At 37.1% G+C, this 21,815-nt stretch overlaps 2 protein-coding genes across 2 annotated transcripts in view; one reads left to right on the top strand and one right to left on the bottom strand.

Moving 5' to 3' along the window:
• LOC134796347 (ESF1 homolog) overlaps positions 1-21,815 on the bottom strand; it is a 328,393-nt gene that overhangs the window by 94,828 nt on the left and 211,750 nt on the right. The gene's annotated exons all lie outside the window — the stretch shown is intronic.
• On the top strand, positions 3,462-15,441 carry LOC134795980 (uncharacterized). The gene is made up of 7 exons (XM_063767876.1): positions 3,462-3,635; positions 4,910-5,021; positions 5,747-5,848; positions 8,878-8,991; positions 13,381-13,529; positions 14,402-14,579; positions 15,197-15,441. The coding sequence occupies exons 1-7, from the start codon at positions 3,546-3,548 to the stop codon at positions 15,370-15,372; spliced, it is 921 nt and encodes a 306-aa protein (XP_063623946.1). The 5' UTR covers positions 3,462-3,545; the 3' UTR covers positions 15,373-15,441.

Genomic DNA, 21,815 nt, shown 5'->3' with positions numbered 1-21,815 from the left:
TTACAAACATGCTAGCGAATATATCAATGTCAAACTCGTGGTAAGCTGGTAAGGCTACTGATCGGGGATTAGGGTTAGGGGTTAAGGGGTCAGGGATTAAGGGGTCGGGGAATGGCGGTTGAAGGGTTGCTGGTTCAGGATCGAGGAGTTCCTGGATCAGGGGTTGATGTGCTGTGAGGTTGAGTGATCGGGGGGCTGAGGGATTGGGTCAGTGGCGGGGCGGGCGGATGGATTTAGTTGACAGGAATTATAATTTCCTAGACGGACTCGAGAAAATTTCTGGTTCAGGGTCGAGGGGTTCCTGGATCAGGAGTTGATGCGCTGTGAGGTTGAGTGATCGGGGCGTTGAGGGATTGGGTCAGTGGCGGGGCGGAGGATGGATTTAGTGTAGTAGTGACAGGAATTATAATTTCCCAGACGGACTCGAGAAAATTCCTGATTACATATTTATTAAAGAAATAGGTACACGAATTTAGTGTTAAACATGATCTTGTTTTTATTCATGCGTCGCGCTCTTAACAATGCGTTAAAACTAAAAATGGAAAAATAAAAACTTTTTCCAAAAAAAAGCAAACCGACTTCAAAAAGGATGAAATAAAATATTATCCTTTTTGAAGTCTATGCGTTACCAACTGATATGTTTGAAGTCGGTGCCAAGCCAAGTAGTAACAATACCAGTCAAAAATAATCAGCTTTATGGCTATAAATCCCATTAGAACTGTACTAATAACTATTACAAATGTGTAAGTAATTCTGTCTGCCTCTTTGTCGCCTTTTCATGGCTAAACAACTGAACCGCTTTAGGTGAAATTTGACAAGAAGGTAAATTTCTTGAATTGTTTTATATTTTGAAATGTAGTCCTCTGGATAAGGGACGGGAAATTACTCAGTCCCAATCTCACACTTGCGTGCTATAGACTGTTCGAGCATTAGTAAGAAATGCTCTTTAAAAAATACGACGGAAAAAAAATGCATTGGATTTCCACTAATGTGCCGACAAACATGGTACAGATTGCGCCAAGAAGGTTTGATCGTGTGTTCTGAGGTGTGTTCTTAGATACAATCGACGTCAAAGATATGTTTACACTTTTGCACCTTACTCCTTTGTAATAAGGCGAAAAGTGTAAACATATTTTTAACGTCGACTGTACCTACAGAAAGTACGTTCATTGTCGTTGTGTAAGGCAATCCAACGTAGGTACAGATCCTTATCGAATCGCACCAAAATCATGGTATGCTTCAAAATTTGGCTTGGCACCGACTTCAAACATATCAGTTGGTAACGCATAGACTTCAAAAAGGATAATATTTTATTTCATCCTTTTTGAAGTCGGTTTGCTTTTTTTTGTAAAAAGTTTTTATATGGTAGGTAATCATAGTGGTTTATTTAGTTTAGGTATCATCATAGTGGTTTTCCGGGTCAAGGTCCGGGTCCGAGTCCGGGTCCGAGTCCGAGTCCGGGTCCGGGTCCGAGTCCGGGTCCGAGTCCGGGTCCGAGTCCAAGTCCGAATCCGGGTCCGAGTCCGGGTCCGAATCCGGGTCCGAGTCCGAGTCACTCAGACGCCACGTCACCGAAGTGTCAAAACTGAAATTGAACTTTATGCATATGCACGTAGGTCTATGTTGCTCTGTGGTCTGTGACCGATTAATTGGTCTTTGGCATTGAACCTGTGGTGCGGATATATCGGTCATTGGCGTCCAAAAGGTTAAAACTAGTAAGCTATGAACTGAAATAGGTAATTCGCACTTGTATCGTAATGTACTATGTATTTATGTTACTTATTAGTTATTACCTATGGTAGGGTCATTGCGCTAGTTTTTGTCCGGCTCCAGTTTTCGTCCACTTGACGAAATTTGAATATAAACCTTAATTGCTGCACAAATTTGGACTTATTGCAATCTTTAATATCTAAACAATTTCTCTACATAAAAATATATTTCGCAAGTAGCAAATTAAAAATGAAATGTATTATTAGCTAATCCGTCAAGTGGACGGAAACTGGCACTGGACGGTAAACTGACGCAATTGCCCTATATTATATGGTATTGGTCTAGTTTGGCAAAGCAAAATATTCTTGGTTTCACTCATTGCCGTCCGACTCGTTTGGGGACAATAATTAACAGTAAGTTAGGTAGGTAATGCGAAACTGTCTCAGTATGTGTGCCTGTCTGTCTGTTACCTGTTCACACTTAAACCGCTGAACCGATTTAGATTGAATTTGGTATGGATAGTTTCTATCTCGAAAATTATCCATTAAAGGAGTGAAAAGGTGGGTGGAATTTAAATGTTTAAATATATGGAATTGGAACATGAATGTAGGTACTAAATCTTCTCAGACAAAGTCGCGAGCAGAACCTAGTTGTATATAAATGAGTTAAGATGTTAACATTTTTAGGGTTCCGCACGCCAAAGGGTAAAACTGGACCCTATTACTAAGACTCCGCTGTCCGTCCGTCCGTCCGTCCGTCTGTCACCAGGCTGTATCTCACGAACCGTGATAGCTAGACAGTTGAAATTTTCACAGATGATGTATTTCTGTTGCCGCTATATCAACAAATGCTAAAAACAGAATAAAATAAAGATTTAAGTGGGGCTCCCGTACAACAAACGTGATTTTTGACCGAAGTTAAGCAACGTCGGGCGGGGTCAGTACTTGGATGGGTGACCGTTTTTTTTTGCCGTTTTTTGCATTATGGTACGGAACCCTTCGTGCGCGAGTCCGACTCGCACTTGCCCGGTTTTTAAAACCAACGTTTCTCTTTACACCATGTACGTACAGTCACCTGCAATAATATGTTACTCTTCGAAGGCCGCAAAAATATGTGACACGCTCTTATGGCTCTACAAATAAGATCTTGTCAGATATTTTTGCGGCCTTCGTTGTGCAACATATTATTGCAGGTGACTGTACCTATAACATACTCATACTAGCGACCCGCCCCGGCTTCGCACGTGTAAACCTTACAATTTATAGGTACCTACCTATTATAGGTAGCCTTCCTCAAGAAGATAAATTTCCCTCTATTGATAGGTGAAAATCCGTTCAGTGATTTTTGAGTTTATCGCAAACATACATTACAGATTTTGTTTTATAATGTGGCGGGTAATGTGTAGTGATGTGGAAAATTACAAATAGAAATCGTACTTGCATTATGCAACTTTGTTCTGTTAGTTTCAACTACATCCCATCCCAACTAACGTCTTCCAAAAGTGACAAGTTTAGATCATAATCACATCTCGTTTAGAATACGAATTGATTTTAAATCTTCAATACAGTTGTAACCTTTTTATTCTCAAATCGCCATTTGGTATTAGAAATAGAATGCGGGTGCATCGAGATTATTGGCCGCGGGCGCGCCGCATTTTGTTAAATTGAGGGTGGATACAGAAGTTCCCCCGTTTCGCTTGCTTGTTTACCAGTTTTGCACATTCGTGTTTTTTCTAGGAATACTGTGGCAATATAAAGTCCGCGGCATCTGAATCCTTCTTTTCATTCCGTGGCGACGCGCAGGATCGGTTGTACGATATAAAATCTTGTTTGAGTATGGATTCTTTGCCGTTTAATTTTAATAATATGGAAGACAGTAAACCGATTTTTACAACTGCGAGTGAAACGGTATCTACAACGACCACGGTAAGAATGTTATTGTATTTATTTAATTTCTAGAAATTATGTTTATTATGGCAGTTTTTGTTACGAAAAATAAATAAACACTCCATTTAGAAAGAAACGTTGGAATAAAATTTATATTACTCGTATATCAATTGTCAAGCCCAAATAATAAAGTTTGCCTCTTATTAGGTATTAGATTGGTTGTAGGGATTTTGTGTTTTCGGGGTTGATTAATTATTTAACTTATCTATGTAATCATCAAATCTATAATGTTATGATTACATGCCGTCGCCTTTTTGACAAAATTATAAGTCGAATCTTACCTCTTACCACTGCGGAAGAATAAAATATAATTATGCAACATGCTTACTATTACTACAATCCTTTGTGGTTTTTGCCGAAGGAGCGGGTAACGCGAATAACTGGACTTACCCGCTACTTAAATACTTAGTTTGTTATTCAGTCGTATATAAATAGGTCTTACCAAGGAGCATTCCGATACCTTTGAAACCGGGGTAACTTTGAAAATAGCAAAATATCTATAAAATCACAAGCACTACATACTTAATTTAGCAACACTTACGCTAGTGCAATGCTTACCAAAGCATCTTGCTTACTATTTCTACAGTAGAACGTGCTTTCTATATAGTTTACATTTTTCTTTTTTTAGCGTTAAGTTTTTTTTTATTTTTATTTTTTTTATTTATTGTTAATTTATAGATTAGTATGTTTTCCATTTTCAAAATTACCCCGTCTTCGAAGTTATCCCAATGCATTTGATTTCTTTCAAGGAAATTAAACAGAGTCATTCTTAAAAAATGCAATAAAAACGTTTATATTTTCATGCCAATAGGTACCTATATAAAATGTAGTTAGATAGATAGGTAAGCATTTGTGACGTCGTTAAGTAAGAAAGTATCATTGTTCATTATCGATAAAGAGCTCCACACCTTGCAAGAGAGCGCATGCGATTTTAAATATTACATTGTCGCATTTGATCAATCGATTAAATTTGTTAATCGTCAATGTATCGAAAATCACTAGCAAGTTATATTAAATATATTAAAAACGGGTCACTCGCGTATTTTAAGTCGAAAAACGCTCGACATGTTTCACATCGTATACCGAGGACCCGTGAGTGACCCGTTTTTAATATATTTAATTTGTCTGTGTCTCACGGATTTTTTTTTATTAAAATCACTAGCAAGTTGCAAGGAATTGAGTCAGAGTCGACAGACAACAAGGTAACTTTATTTAAATTTTCATATTTATTTTATCTACGTACCTTGAAACAGGAAAGTTTTGCACCATCGAACCGAGCAATGGCGGGCGGCCAGGAGTTCTACCCTGGCAACAGCGGTCTGCTGAACCTGCTGGCTCAGCAAGAACCCCGACCCGGAGACACTGGTAATAACCATTTTTTTTTTAATTATTATGACTAGCCCGCGAATTCGTATGCGTAGAATTATTATATCCATATACATACCACGTCCATAATAAATTCCACTTCCCCTTTCACCCCCTTAAGGGATGGTTTGCGGGATGTAAACTATCATATGTCCTTCATCGCGACTAAAAAAAATCTCCATACGAATTTTCACCTAAATTGGTTTAACAGTTCAAGAAGAAGACAGACAGACACGTTTCCGCATTCCATAATACTTATTAGCTGATATTAGTATGGATTGAAAGCTCTTTATTCTGTGGTGGACCACTCTGCCCCACAACGGCGTAACAGCAGAAAACAAGTTAGAAATTTATTAAAAATGGCTACAGTCTACGGCTACGACACGTCTACGGGTCTCTGCGTAGTACAGTCAGCTGCAGAGATAAGTGAAGCCCCTGCTTAGAAGTTTGTATGCAAAGGTGCTAAGCGAGTAGTACTGATGGCTGTACATGGCTTGCGTTGTGTCGCATTCGTTATGAGTACCTATTCCTACACTACGCAATCCAAGCTGTCTATGTAGGTATAGCCTCGTAAGACCAAAGCCAATTTTTGCACTTTTGAATTTGGAACTTTCTTTTATTTCTGTAAGTTCATAACTCGAATTTAATTTGTACTTGTACAAGTACGCGGGGACTTATGAGGATAGGTAGGGACTAAGTACTTATGATGATTTTCTCCTTTTCAGCACCAACAGCTGCTGACATGATGACTGATGACATGATGAACTTCCGAATGAACGGCACCGATCTGCTGTTTGATGATGAACACACTTCAAACTATTACTTGGGTATGATTAATTACAAGATTTTATATTCTTATCCTTGAAATAAGTACTTTTATAATCTGCATCAGAAGTAGCGAGGGAGAGGGGATCAACATGATAACATGGTAACATTTTTAGGTTACGCACTAATGTTGCGCCATTTAGCTAAATTGGTAGTTCAATACTTACGCTATAGAATTACCAATTTAGCTAGAACCCTAAACGGCATAACAATCCCGTGTGATGACTCTACATGTACATTACTTACGATTTTTTTTCACTATACGTTCTACAATTTCTACAAACATAGGTACATACAGGTCACTGTATCTGTGACTGGTTAAGAGGATAAATGGACGACCGCTTCTCCATATAAACGTAGTCCCCATTTTCCTCACGGGATATTGACATTGTTGAAAATATTTTTACACAATTTAATTTGACCAAATTCGATTATTCAATTATTATAAGAGTTACGAGCTTTTAAAAGATTGTTTGTAAGGTAAAGGGCCCCTGTTTCGGCAGGTTAAGGCTCTTGAGAGTGAGTTAAGAGTTTGTATATTTTTTAAAATATTACTAAGCATATCATTACCTTGAAAGCTTTTGAATAAGTTATATTAGTTCTTTGTTAATAATTTAATGTATAAACTGTAGGGTTTTAGTTGAAACTTTCTTTTATATGAATTTTGTCGTGAACCTCTTATTTGGCTCCCATTTCGTGATACAAATTTAGCTCGGCTCCTAAGTTCGTGAATTCGTGTCCCCTGTTTCGGCATAAAGTTTTCTTAGAGTAATTGGTGATAATTTGCTGATAATCATTTATATTTAACGGTCTTACCTACTTACGAATAATTGTATGGTCAAATTAAAAATAATATTTAAAAAAATGTTAAATTGAGAGCTAGTAGCTTAAAGTATTTTGTACTCGTCGTCTTTAATGGTTGAATTAAGACTTTGTAAACCATATGGGTACTTTAATACGTGATTAAGAGCCAAACTATTTAAATAAAAAAAATAAAAAAAAAACAAAAAAATAATAAAATTAAAAATTATTTACAAAAAATAATTTACTATCTTATACGTTAAATATAAACATACACAAAAATAAATCAAATAAATTGGATAATAAATAAAATTGTGCTAGTAGTTAATATGAGAATATACGTGGAATATACCTTAAAATTTTTAAATCGGGTCACATTCAAACTCGTTTTATGAGAATTCTAGTGAAAAAAACATATACCGAATTTCGCTCATACGAATCTTCATGAAATACATTGTTTACTAATTTGTTTTTTTAATTATAGTTAGGGAGGCGAATAGGGGAATTTTCGGCAATACTCGAGCGTGGCAGATTAAGATATGAGAGATACCTTAGACCTAATAGAACAACCTTGTAAAGTATTTAGCTCTATATGTAGTGACGCGCACCTAGGATAGACGATCAGATTAGTAAAAAAAAATGGATAGTCTGAAATACTCGAGCGCCTCAGATTAAGATATTGGGGGTTGATTTTAGTGTTTAAAGACTAAATTTAACTAATCTGACGATAAGTCCTTGACGCCGCCGAGTTATAGGGTCGCGAACTTGTAAAAAAAAAACGTTAATCCGGCATTCTCGAGCGCGATTTTTTTATTTTTTATTTTGAAGAATATAATCTAAAACTTACTAAAAATACAAAATCTGCCGGTTTCCGCATGACCGGAAGTGTGGAGGAGCCATTTCGTCTTCCTAAGAACGCGTTGCGGCATATAAGTCGCGAACGATACATTTTACAAAAAAAAAGTTTAAATAAACAAAAAAGGTAATTTTATTGTCATTCTTAAATTCCCCGTTTTATCAAGGAGAAAGAAAGGAAAAAAAAAAAAACAAAAAACCTTTTTCGGTCAGATTAAGAGAACCCACCAACATTTTTGTCAGATTAAAAAAATATGCTTTCAGGATACCGAGATAAACCTCCCCTATGAAAATCTGACGCGCTCGAGTATTTCAAAAAAACTTATTTTTTTTGCATTTTCAAAAATTCATCGTAACTTATCGTCACGCCGAAATCGTCAGTTTTTTTAAAGGAAGCTTCCTTGGGGCCTACTTAACACCCCTTCCGAAAATCTGACGCGCTCGAGTAAATTTTTTTTTTTTGCATTTTTGACTACTTTATATGCCTACCCCCACCACGCAAACCGGCAGATTAGTATACCGTTGTTATCAGAGGCACTCGGGGCATACGTAGTATGAATATCTGACGCGCTCGAGAATGCCCAAGTAACTGTTTTTTTTAACATTTTTGAAAAACCGTACACGCCAAACCCACCGCTAAAATGGTTTTTGCCATACGAGCTTTTCTTTTCGAAATTATTTTATCTTTCGATTTTGATAGGTCTCGACGGCGCCGTTGAATTACGCCATTTAGCTACCTCGCCTCCCTAACTATTATCTTCGTTGTTATATTTAAAAATAAGCACTCAAAATGTATCTAGAAAATCCTTGATTCGTTAGTGGCACGAAATAGGAGACACACGAAAAATAAAATGACCGCTATTTCGTGAGTCGATTTATTGCAATTTTAAGTTATTTCTATGCATATATTCAATCTTTACTCTTGTCAAATCAATTACTAAGGAACCCATAGAAACACTCCCAAAAACTTTTATTCGAATGGGTTTAGCTTTTCCTTCCTATAAGCTTAACAAGTGAGAGCGCGCACCTTACGCCTAAAAAAAGTGCACGCATACAACACAGCTGTTCGCGGCCGTCTGACAGTTTCGACCGTCGTATTACTCTCAGTTTAATTACTAAAATATTGGTTATTATTTTATTGAAGAGATTAAATAATACAGATTTTTTTCATATGTATAATTTGAATAAAAAATAATTGAATTCCTTATTATTTGCGCCAGAAACAAAACTAACGAAATAACGTACTAACACGAACTTGGGGCCGTTTACTTTAATGTGTTTTTCACCAGAAGCAAGAGTAAATTTAAAAACTTGCACTAAACATTAATCAATGTGTAAACAAGCCCTAATAACAAAGCTTTTTTTTTCTATTAAGGTGCTGGTGCCAACCGGCCTGACCTGATGTCGTCGAGCAACATATGGACCAACGGCAGCGGCGTGGCTTCCGGCAAGTCTGAGATGATGGACACCTTCGAGTTTCTTATCAAAAGTACAGTATTCTAAGTGATAGATTACTTTTTTTACTTTCAAAGAACTTTTAATAATGAAGAATAACTCGTCTTGGAGAAAAAATGCCTACTTACATCTTATCCGACTTGTAATCGTGTAGAACCAACTGTTAATGGATTCGTAAATAATTCATTTCATTATCTTTATTACTCGTATGTTCGACCTTAGAGCAGTGTTCGACATAATTGTAATGAACCTTGATGTTAGTATGAACAAAGTATAACTTCACGACATCATTCCAAAGTTCAGCCAGCAGCTGCCTACTGTGCTATTCATTAACTGGACGCGGTTTCAGTTACACCCCCACTTTGCAGGGGACTTCACAGCAGGGACCGTTACCGGTATTCTGACTACAGGTTATTATTGAGGTATAACCGGTGTAATTTGAATTTGGGTATTTATATCACTTAAGCTCCGAATAGAGGTATTCGAATACCGGTATTCAATAGTGTTATCGGTTTAGCCAATTGACAACAAATACCACTATTTGATAGTTTACTCCTAAAGCTATTACCGGTAATAAGTAAGTCCCAATACCGGTTGTAGTAGTACCACGATTCGTTCCTTCGCTACTCGTCAAGGACGTTGTCCGGCCCGCTTGTAAAGTTGTAAATACTTAAGATCCGGATCTTAGAATGCCCGTTTTCATGTTGGCTGGTAAAATTAGCTGTTAGGTGATGATTTTGAATGATAAATATTTAATAGCGTTCATTTGATTCATTTAATTGTTTTTTTTTTGTTGATTTATTTGTATTTTATTACGTATGTAGTTTATAATCTCAAATATATGAGCGCCGATTAGACGTGCGCGCCGCCGCCATAAGGAGTCCGCGCGCCGCCGCCGCCGCCGGTAGATTAAAATGCGCGCCGAATATTTTTTATAAGACAGTATTATGCAGCGTTAAAATATGTAATAGGTTATAGTCCGATAAGAAATAGTTGAAATAGGCGCCACTTCCTACGTAACTCTCACATTTTTGACGTAAAATACTTACTTAAACATGGCAATAATTACGTACTTACGGAAATTTTTTGGTCATATAATTTAATTTCTACTATTTTATGTCGCACCAACACCATACTAACTATTTATTATGTGGCAGTACGATTTACATAAAAATGTGTTGTATGTACCATGTACCTATGGGTAAAACACATTTACAAAGTATAATGTCCAGTGTTTTAACCGTTGTCGATTACAGGGCACTTGTGCCAAGTATGCGAAGAGTAAAATTATCACGTTTTCTGGTAGTTTTTATGAATATGAATTAAACAGAGGGATTTTAGGTGTTTCAAAACCTTTTAAAAAGTCATTACTTGTCGTATTGCAACGTAATGAACCAAATAGATAAAAAAATATTATTACGGTTTTTTTTTCCTGTGCGTTCATCAAGACATCAAGAGACAGACCCGATTTCATTTGAGAAATTTCTTACGAAAATATTGACAAAATTGCATGCATTGTTGTATACCATTGCTCAGATGTTGCTGCATCCTACGATACCCCGCTAAGTTTGATTTAATGTTAATAAAATGACGCCAATGACTGGTAAAATTTTACCACCTACGAGCTATAAAGCTTTTGGAAAAATATAAAAATAATAGGTTTTACTTTAGTTCATAACATAAGTTGACATTATCAGTAAGTGTATTTGTAATTAAAAATGCAATTATTCTATATTTATTTAAAAAAAACATGAATTTTACAAAAAAAACCTTATGCATATAAAGTACTGTATACTAACTAGGCAACGTCCAAAATACTAGACGTCTTTTCATTATGCGGCGTATCTTTTTATTTACACCGACTGGCAACATCCAACATATTTGACATACCTATGTTTTTTTCGAAACTATTATAAATAGATTTTTTTCATGATTTTTCTACAATAAACAACCACATAATAAGATAATAACACCAAAAAAATGATACTAATAACACAGTTTTTTGAGATTTTTTCCCTTGTCGATTTAAGGGTTAAATGGCTTTTCATTATACGTCTTAATATTGAAAAGTTGAAAAATTCCACGCCGCCGCCGTGGATTTTTTTCTGGCGCGCCGCCACCCAATTTTTTTCGACCGGCGCGCACGTCTAGCGCCGCCCAATAGGCATTTAGCCGGCGGCGGTTCGCCGGTCAAAATTGGTTGGCGGTGGCGGCGAATCGGCGGCGTAGCCTTGAAAACTTGGTTTATGCGAAGAGAATTCAAACCTTAATTCATTTAATTTAATTTCATTTAATTTATTGAATTATGGTAGGAAAAAAGTTTTTCATGGCATTAACTGTAGATAAGCAGCATAATTAACATCTCTTTATATTGTGAGGTTACTGTTAATTGAATCTATCACTAATTCACTACACTTTATAAAACAAAGTCCCCCGCCGCGTCTGTCTGTAACTATATGAATGTATGTTCACGATGAACTCAAATCAAAACCTACTCAACTGATTTTCATGCGGATTTCAGCTATCAATAGAAAGATTTTTGAGGAAGCTTTAGTTTAGGTGTACAATTTGTTAAGGTTTTGTGTAATCCGTGCGAAGTCAGTGCGGGTAGCTATAGTCAAATATAATAGTTATTATATGTACGTATCGCCAGGAGAGGTGAATGATTACACACACTGCTCGCAAAGACCACCTACTAATCGCAAAAATAGTATGAATGAATCAATGAGTGAATGTGACTTAAATGTACGATATTAAAAGCCTATAAAAACCCCTTCAAGAAACTTTTTTGCAGTTGATATCAACTTGATATTGGTACGAAATACGGAACCCTAAAAAGAATATTAATTTCAAAAATGTCTCAAAAATTGTATTGAACAACTATTTACAACTAATATTGCTCAAAGGTTAACTGGAAGAGATCCCTTAAAGGCGTAAGTTCGCCTTTGTACTAATGACGAATGTTATTTTTCCTGTTTAGTTTTGATTTTTGTACAATAAAGTGTTTTACTACTACTACTACTATATTAAAGCAGAAGGAGTTGAAAATAAAGTTCCAGTTAATCCTTGTTTAATATTCGCTGAAAGTTGTTGAGCATTAGACTTTTCTGAGTGAGCACTCTATGTATTTTTTTCTTTATGTGGTTAAATGCACGTAATGATTATTTTTAGATATAATTTTAATTTATATTTTTGTTCGGTAAATAAAACAAAAATATGATATGAAAAGTTTTCTTGATTTCTATTTAAAGTTAATTGTTTTTATATAAAGTACCATCTCTTAAAATATCGGTACCTAATTTGTTAGCACGTTATATAAAAGCAATAAATTCCCGATCAAACTAATCTGCATAGCATTTAAAGATAAAGATAAAATTTTATTTGCAAGAACACGGTTACAATAAAAGGTCTTAAAAATATAAAAGTTCCACGTATTCAACCTGCAAGCAGGTGTGCAAATTAACATGCAATGTGTTGCTAAGCATCACTTATTTTTACCTACTTAAAATCTAGAATTCTATACTTATTTACAAATATCATTATTATCCTATGCAACGACAACGTGTCTAAATATCATCGTTAATGTCAAAATTCTATGAAAATATGACGTTTATATTATAATAACACTCCCTCACTTTGTTCTGTTCAAATCGGTGCAAAGTTAGCTTAGACAGACTCTAGTATCTAACAAGGTCACGCCGATGCCACACCGATAGCGCAGAATTTTGGCGGCGGCGGCGGCGCGAAAATTTTGGCGGCGCGGCGCTCATATTTCATATGGAAATGTTTTCTGGGATTAATTATTTTCATTAATTCATTCATTAACCTCGTGCCTTGAAACGGTCGCAACGCTCAATTTTACAGATTATAACCACTTGCTACGCTCGTGGTTAAATCATGAAATCTTTCGCTTGTACAGCGATCAATATAAGCATGAGCAAAAAGAATAGATAGTAAGTTACATATGTCTTTGGCATGAGGACTTAAGAACAACTTTAACCTCTTGTCGCAAAGTTTTTGGTTACTCTTTGATCAAGTGCAATGAATACCGGTATTAAATACGAAAACCATTACCGGTATACTGAATACCTGTTATTATTGAGGTATTAATGAATACCGGTATTTCATTATGTCAATTAGTGTACAAATAGCGATAAAGACAAACGGAATGACAGCAATACCTCTAATGCGAATATAGGTATAACATTTTAACCGGTATTCGTTTGACAGTTTTTATACAGGTATTTAATAAAACCGGTTATACGGTCCCTGCTTCACAGTCACACCCTTTGAATTTCTACGCAGTATATATGTAGGTATGTCATTTATGCAGGATGCCCTATATTTTCTATAATTAGCAACTAAGCAGGGGTACGGCGGAAAAAGCCTAAATAACAAGTAAGAAAACGTTGTATGCGTGCAGGTTTATCGTCAGCGAATAACTACGTGTCTATGCTGACGCGCGAACAGCTCGCGTTACTGCGCTGCATCCGCCCCAGCCTGCTGTACGAGTTCCTTCAAGAGGTGCTCAAGGCGCGCACGGACAAGCGCACACGCCGCCCCCTGCCCCACGTAAGTGTAGTGTCAGGTCAGCAACATCTGTGACCGACACTGCTGCGGGCATTCGCCCCAGCCTGCCGTACGAGTTGCAGGCGGCGCTCTAGGCGCGCACGGACAAGCGCACACGCCGCCCCCTGCCCCACGTAAGTGTAGTGTCAGGTCAGCAACATCTGTGACCGACACTGCTGCGGGCATTCGCCCCAGCCTGCCGTACGAGTTGCAGGCGGCGCTCTAGGCGCGCACGGACAAGCGCACACGCCGCCCCCTGCCCCACGTAAGTGTAGTGTCAGGTCAGCAACATCTGTGACCGACACTGCTGCGGGCATTCGCCCCAGCCTGCCGTACGAGTTGCAGGCGGCGCTCTAGGCGCGCACGGACAAGCGCACACGCCGCCCCCTGCCCCACGTAAGTGTAGTGTCAGGTCAGCAACATCTGTGACCGACACTGCTGCGGGCATTCGCCCCAGCCTGCCGTACGAGTTGCAGGCGGCGCTCTAGGCGCGCACGGACAAGCGCACACGCCGCCCCCTGCCCCACGTAAGTGTAGTGTCAGGTCAGCAACATCTGTGACCGACACTGCTGCGGGCATTCGCCCCAGCCTGCCGTACGAGTTGCAGGCGGCGCTCTAGGCGCGCACGGACAAGCGCACACGCCGCCCCCTGCCCAACGTAAGTCTCGTCAGGTCAGCAACAGCTGTGTCCATGCTACGCTGCGTCAGGCCCAATCTGCTAGAAGAGTTCCTGCTATGGCAAGTTCTTGCGATAAACATAGTTATTACCCCAATTCATTAAACTCGTTGCACCCTAAGCCCCCTGAAGCCCTAAGCAGCCCTGTTAAATGAAATGATAAATAAACTAACTGCACTAACCTCTTTTAATGATACAGGAATGCGCGTTCTGCAAAAACAACGGCGAGAACGAAGAGTGTTACTCGTCGCATGCCTTAAAGGACTGGCGTGGCCGCGTACTATGCCCCGTGCTGCGGGCCTTCCGATGCCCGCGTTGCGGGGCTACTGGGGACCGGGCGCACACCATCAAGTACTGCCCGGAGAACGGTGACAAAGGTAAATGCGTCCCAAGTATGCTAAGTCCGGATGAAGTACTACTTACTCATCGCATACTCTGAAATATATGTATGTATGTGTTCCATGCTGCAGGCTTTCAGATGCCTGCGCTGTAAGCGCATAGTTTTCCCACTTCGCACAGAGCAAATAGGGTCGTAACTTTTGATGCATTTGTCACCCTCTTTTCACTTTCTCCTCTCATCTACTCAAAGGTTAACTGGAAGAGATCCCTCAAAGGGATAAGTTCGCCTTTGTACTTCTTACTAATTGTATGTTATTTTTCATGTCTTTTTGTACAATAAAGAGTTTACTACTACTACTACTACTATCTAGTGTCATTCTATGGAACTTGCTAACTATGTAAACAAACCGCCATATTGAAATTATCAAAGAATGATGAATTTACTAGTGACTTGTGTTTACATAGTTAGCATTCCATAGAATGACACTTTACTGACTGATCCGAGCGTCCCTTGCACGTGTTTGCATCGGTAGACAATTGGTAGATTAGTATACAACATCTGTAAAATATTATTTTCTAATAATTATCAATACCAATGTCATAAAAGAGAAAGAGAGAAATATAAAATACCAACTAATGTTATTTACCTGTGCAGATCGCAACGGCCTATCGTCCCGTCGGCGCGGGCCTCCATCGTCACTCCTGCTGGGCCAAACCGGGCTCTCCGCAAGCGGGCCCTCGTCCTGCCCCCCGACGCCCGCGCCGCCTGCCCCGTCGCCATCACCGTCCTCTGCCTTCTCACCGTCGCTGTGGTCTTCCTACGGCTTGTAATTTAATTATCTTCGGAAAAAAGCTGGGTTTCCACTGGGAGGTAATGGCTGAGCGTGAATGTTTGTTGGTTGAAGGTAGAATCCGCTCCGCTCGCAATGGAAACCCGGCCTAACAGGCCACTTATCAAACAAATTCATTAGCCGTTTCGTTTTCATGTTCAAAGCGCGCGCAACGTGGGAACGACGTTAATGAACACCGAAGTCAAATATTGGTCACAATATTGGCGTCGACATTGTCGGCCTCAAAGCTTGCACGAGCACTGATGTTAGGACCGATATTTGAAATCGGTTTTGTTGGCCCAGAAATATATTTGTGTTAGTTTAGGTTTGATATAGAAATTGCAGCCAATTCTTTCAACGAGTGTTATTCAGATTTGGTGAACTCTGAATGTCACTTTGTTGATTCTTGTTTAATGTATTTTTGTTATTAGATTCTAAGGCCTTAGTAATTTTAAGTGCTGTTTGTAAATAGCACCTATTAGTTATGAAACTAATTCATGATAAATTCAATTTCTTTGCCCATGGGCACGACAATGGTATGTTGCTGGACATCGAGTACCGCGCTAAGGGTTTTTGGTGATAATCATACATTATCTAATTGAGTTGCGTTCTTATTCCGTTATAGATTTTTCATTTCACAATATTTACCAAGACTAGACTTTAATGTCATAAATCATAATACTCATTAAATACAAAAATCAAAGCCTTGTAAATGAAAAAACTATTATTTACTTGGACATGGTGACTTCTCTATGTTATCGTAGAATAGTACATGGTGTTCAGAGTAAATGCGATCTGACCTTTACACTGGCATTTTACACTGCTTTCGTCCCTTTCGCATTTGAGATTTATTTAATAGTAGAAAGAGATTGTTTTAGATCGAAGTGTAATAGTCTGTTCAAATATCAGTATGCGGGTCATACTCTTTTTGAATTCCTTACGGTCGCCATTTTGAATTAGAACGCAACTCTAAATCCTTAGTTATTATTTCAATTCCTTAAAATTTTTCATTGGGATTTAAAAATGATATTACAACTTACAATTGCAAAATTACACATGTTTTATAATAATTACAACATTGTATCTACTCCGATTAATAGACAATACAATTCAATCATTACAATTGCAAATTTCAATGAATTAATTGCTAATACTGATTCATTCAAATAATTTTGTTAATACATGCAATAATTGAACATCGATTTCTGATATTTTAGCTTTGGCAAATGTTAATGATATGATAATTAAGTGTTGTTTTACCAATGAAAAATTTACTCTTTTTTGGTGTGGGTTAATAAAATATGAGCATTTATTATTGGCTTTTTCATTGAAACACCTCTTATATTTAATTATTTATTTTCAAATACAACTTAGTACAACAAATACATCAACGTCACAACGGAGTATTCAATATTGTGGCATACAAAAGCGACCTTTTATAATAGGTACCGTTCCTACACTATACCAGGCCAGTCACATCAATTTTCTGGTAAGAAATGCCTTAATATCTAAATTAAAGGATTTGGAATGCGTTGGATCATAATTTTGCGAAGCATGTGCTTTATTTTCTAAAATAGGATTTTTTTAAATATATTTTTATTGAATTATCAATACACGTAGCCTCAATAGTAGTAAGTACCTATTTTGTTAAACAATCAGGCAGACAGAAAAGTTATTAATCGAATTTAACTGTCGTGAGTCATACTACGGTCTATCTCACGTATTTATAGTCACTCGCGCGACATGTTTCGGAGAGCCTTACGCGCTGGCCACGTCATTGCGCGACTGGCTATGGCGACAACCATATGTTGGAGTGAGACACCGCGATTGGACCTTTCGTTCCCACCTATGACTGTCGCCTTAGCCGAAGCCAGTCGGGCGTCGTGACCAAGCCATTTTCCATTTCTCCAAGTCTCCATTTTCAAGCACCAACTGGGCATGAGCAACGGTCACGGTAGCCGCGCGCCGCGTACTGCGTCTCTGAAGTGACTAAAAATGCGTGAGTAAAATCGTTAAAAAAGAGTTAGATAAGTTATTTTCGATATTAAGACTAAAATACAATTTGTCACTAACAGCAAACAGACAATTTATTATGGGTAAGTATTATATACCTATCTACTCTATAATATAGGTATAATAAAGTTACAACAAGAATCTAATGGCTCATTCACACAGGGATGACTGCCGTATGCGGTTGCCATCTCAGTGTAGATATGCCATAACAGTACGTCCAACATTAAAATCGATAGAGTAAATTCATCAAAACATTGATATTGGAATAGTATAGGAATTGAAGTTGATTATGATTATATTCCAAGAACATTTTTTGTAAGATATTGGCAAGCAGGAGTTTGTAAACAAAAATATTAACAAGATTTTGTTTAATGTATAAATGTGTAGATTGTGTATAAATCTTGGCAAGTGAATGAGTATAGTCATTTAACTATTTATTTACACGATTTATGTAAATAGGACTATAAATAAAAAATATATAAAAAAATAAACCTCACTTAAATATAAATTGAGATTCAATTAAATAAATGTGCCACACGATGTATATTTCGACAGAAATGCTTTAGGAATGATTTGGTTTTTAAGATACCGATCATAAAGGAATGATTATGACGATAACAGCAAACAAATTACATAACACCATTTCTAAAGATTAATAAATAATGTTCAATGTAATAGAAGTTCATGTAACTGCTACATAATGAAATTAAAACACGAGTGTAGGTTTATGAAACGAACGAATTGAGTTTCATAATAGGATCACATGAGTGTTTTAATGTCTAATTATGTACAGTTACATACACTGCTTTATCTACATACATATTTTAAGCTCTCTTTGATGTGTTTGTTAGTAATTTGAATGTCATTATTAAATCGATATCGACATTATTATTACGCAATAGTAACCTTTCTCAGATACCGTTTATCTTTGTGCTGGCCGTAATTTGCGGTTTTTGAACACACCATAGAGGATTTATGATATGTAGAATTTGTAGATAAAGTAATTAATGGGTCAGGCTGCCAAATGTGAATAATTTGGTTTGTCATGCAGATAATACGTGGGCCTAAAAGTGTGACACGATTCAGATATGTAGTTAGGATTTTAAAAAAAACTTCCATTAATCAATACACGATTTAGGTACATCCCAAACGAACCAATATCCGAAATCTTTGGTTTACTGAATCAATATCTCGCCAAGCCAACCATTATTATATTAACTATGGCCCTTTATTATATACTTATCAATTATGCTATAGTATTTACCGTCCATTTCAATATCTTCCAATAGGCTTACACAAGCGACATCTTTTTAATGTCACATTTAATAACATACAAAAGATGCGGAACATAGTCTCTGAAATAGGGTAAACTATCAAAAGACTGTCACCATCGCCTATTTTTGTAAAAAAAAGTCACCTGCAGTTTTAAAATGACTAAAGAGCCGGGTGCCGACAATACGCACGGCGGGAAGAAGTTGATAACTCGAGATATAGAATTGAAGAAATTTGAACTTAAAATAGAATTACATAAGGTTCAAATTTCTTCAATGTTGTGTCTCGAGCTGTCAACTTCTTCCCGCCGTGTGCGGAATAGGTTAATTCTCCCAAAGTACCGATAGCGCCTCCTATACTCGATATTGGAGCGGAAAAAGTAAAACGCAGAACATACATATTTCGAAATATATATCCCAAGGGCTTTTTTCTCGATATCATCATGATTCTATAGTGTATAACTTATTGGAAGACGTTGAAACTGACCACGTGCATTAAATCTATAAAAAAGTGTATAATTATATGTATAAACATGTATATGTATAGAGCCTAAACCGACTTTGTTTCCTACATTTGGTGGCACTAAATTCGTTATAACAACGTGGCAGTTACACGCCGTGATAACAGACTTATTCATAGTTTATCGTGCTGTCTCAGTGTAACGGTGTGATGTGACAGAGATAGACAGTCAGTCAACAAATGACATCTATCATTGTATGAATGCGGTTACGATTAGTTGATTGTTGATAGACGTTATCTCATTGCAATAAGGGCTACCGATGGTCAGGTAAATGTGTCAACGATTGTAGAGGTAAAGCCTCGTGTCGTCCACTATAAAACATTTTTGCAAAGATATTTTGAATCTAGTCGTGTTGTTAATTAGGTTGAATTTCATTTGTTCTAAAATTCTCGAGACACGAGAAATGCAATTTTGTATTTTATGTTTTAAATCCATTGAAATAGAGTGTACATTGTATTGCACACACTTTTGTTTTTAATTTTCTTCGATGAAACGACCTGTGTCATTTGATTGTATGGATAACATTACTCGGAGTCGTCTAGAACTAACAGTTAATTTTATAAGGATTAACATTATAAATTCTTACGCTCGATGTATCAGGTCCATACAACAATATCATAATTTTCCAATAAAATACAATATTAAATTTAAAATAGCACACTTACAAAGATAGATCGTGTATTATGCCAGGAACAAGTTTCTACTTGGCTTTGCCGTAGAAATTAAAATACTCTTCAACTGCCTCATAAAAAATACTTGGAAGAAAGCCTTGTAATGTAAATTTAGTGCAACACAGCCAGAACACGATTGACTTGTGATTTAACCCTTCGAACGCCACGCCCATCGTGTGCGGCGCGTCAACGTGAACCTTGTCGCAATGCACCAAGGTTGATATTTGGACTGTAGCCGCGCGCGTCAGTTGACGGCTTTGGCGGTCAAATGGTTAAAGATGTCATACAGTTATACAATCAATATCGTTACGGTACAGCCGAAATATAGTTAGATAGTTTATAGATAAATTACTGATTCCAATCGAACCTAGGGAAACCACTGTCAGTTTGTTTGTCTATCTATATTGGCATAAAAGATCCAAACGCTTGATACGCCATCTACTTACTAGCTTTGATCGGCAGACAAGTTTTTATATTAAACCCTTGAGTCGTACAGGCGGGATATCAGATCAGCAAAATCAAAATTCAATTTTAAAATTAAAACATTAAGGTCAATTTAGGCTGGCAAGTTTTGATCCCTGAGATTCAAGGTGTTAAAGCAGGTATCATCGCTGAAAGCGCCATCTATAATTAGCTTCCTCTTTATCACATTAGTGATTATCCCAGTTACATGCTACTGTTTTAGAGGCCAGAGTTGAGTTGAGTTTGAAATACCGGTATCTCCATAGATATAAAGGGCCCCACAGATTACTAGTTCGCCAGACGATATCAGCCTGTCAGTTGTTCGGAACTATCACCATTTGCGATTAACTGACTGGGTGATATCGTCCGGACTGGTAATCTGTCGGCCCCTTAAGAATATAAGGAGATCGGACACGTCGGCCGATTTGTATTGAGTTCGCCTGTCGCAAGTTCTTTACCCCCACACATGACGACCGGTCTGGCTGCCTGCGAAGCCGATAGTCCTGGGTTCGATTCCCGGTAAGGGCATTTATTTGTGTGATGAACACAGATATTTGTTTCTGAGTCATGGATGTTTTCTATGTATTTAAGTATTTGTATATTATATATATCGTTGTCTGAGTACCCACAACACAAGCCTTCTTAAGCTTACCGTGGGACTTAGTCAATTTGTGTAAGAATGTCCCTATAATCAAGCTCAAATATGCAATATGCTCTGAGGTTATCTCTTAATAAACGGACACCGATTGAAATGAGTAATTTACCTTATAATATGTAATATCAAATAACGATTACTACAAAAAATTCGTTAGTTTCTAGGAAACTGGAAGATACACACTAACATATAATACTTTTAACAAAATGCATTTCATATCTTATCTAAAATATCAGTACTTAATACGAAACACTCAACATTTAGAAGCAATTAATTAAGCACTCAAGTCTTAATTTTCATTCAGAGATTTTTGTATATGTAAATACCGGTTTATGAACATAAATTCAATGTCGTTTTGCGAAATATTTTCCGTAACAGGTCGGTTTTTGGTATTTTCGATTTAATTTTTTAACTAGTACGGAAATGTAAGTAGCTATTAGTTATTTGATCACACACAGATCGGTAGATGGAGAATTAAATCAAAATACTAATTTGGAACCAATGAATGCGATAAAGTTATAGCATCAAAACATACATACAATCAATTTAATGCCAAAATTATTAAATATTCTAACACAGTCTAATTACTAACAGCCAAACCTAGCTTGTATTTATTTTAAACAAACGTTAGAAATGTGACAACAATGTAGAGACACTCTATCCGCCATTAAAGACTTACTGCCAACAACGCATATTTGATTAAAACATACACAAGCGATTTTATGTATAATTTACACACTACTGTACTCGTATAATCATTTATGTAATCATAATAACGAAAAAAGTTAAGTATGCACATATTTTTTAGATTAAAGCATATTTAGTATGCCTGCATTTTGAAAATGGTTGCA

This window comes from Cydia splendana, chromosome 13 (genome assembly GCF_910591565.1).
Source record: "Cydia splendana chromosome 13, ilCydSple1.2, whole genome shotgun sequence".
Lineage (NCBI taxonomy): Eukaryota > Metazoa > Arthropoda > Insecta > Lepidoptera > Tortricidae > Cydia > Cydia splendana.
The sequence above is the reverse complement of the archived record's forward strand: the minus strand, read 5'-3'. Positions and strand labels throughout refer to the sequence as shown.

Coding starts and splice junctions, on each gene's coding strand:
- LOC134795980 (XM_063767876.1), top strand. CDS start 3,546: ATGGATTCTTTGCCGTTTAATTTTAATAATATGGAAGACAGTAAACCG. Junction 8,992..13,380: donor CTTCGAGTTTCTTATCAAAA/GTACAGTATTCT, acceptor GTATGCGTGCAG/GTTTATCGTCAGCGAATAAC. Junction 14,580..15,196: donor CCCGGAGAACGGTGACAAAG/GTAAATGCGTCC, acceptor TTACCTGTGCAG/ATCGCAACGGCCTATCGTCC.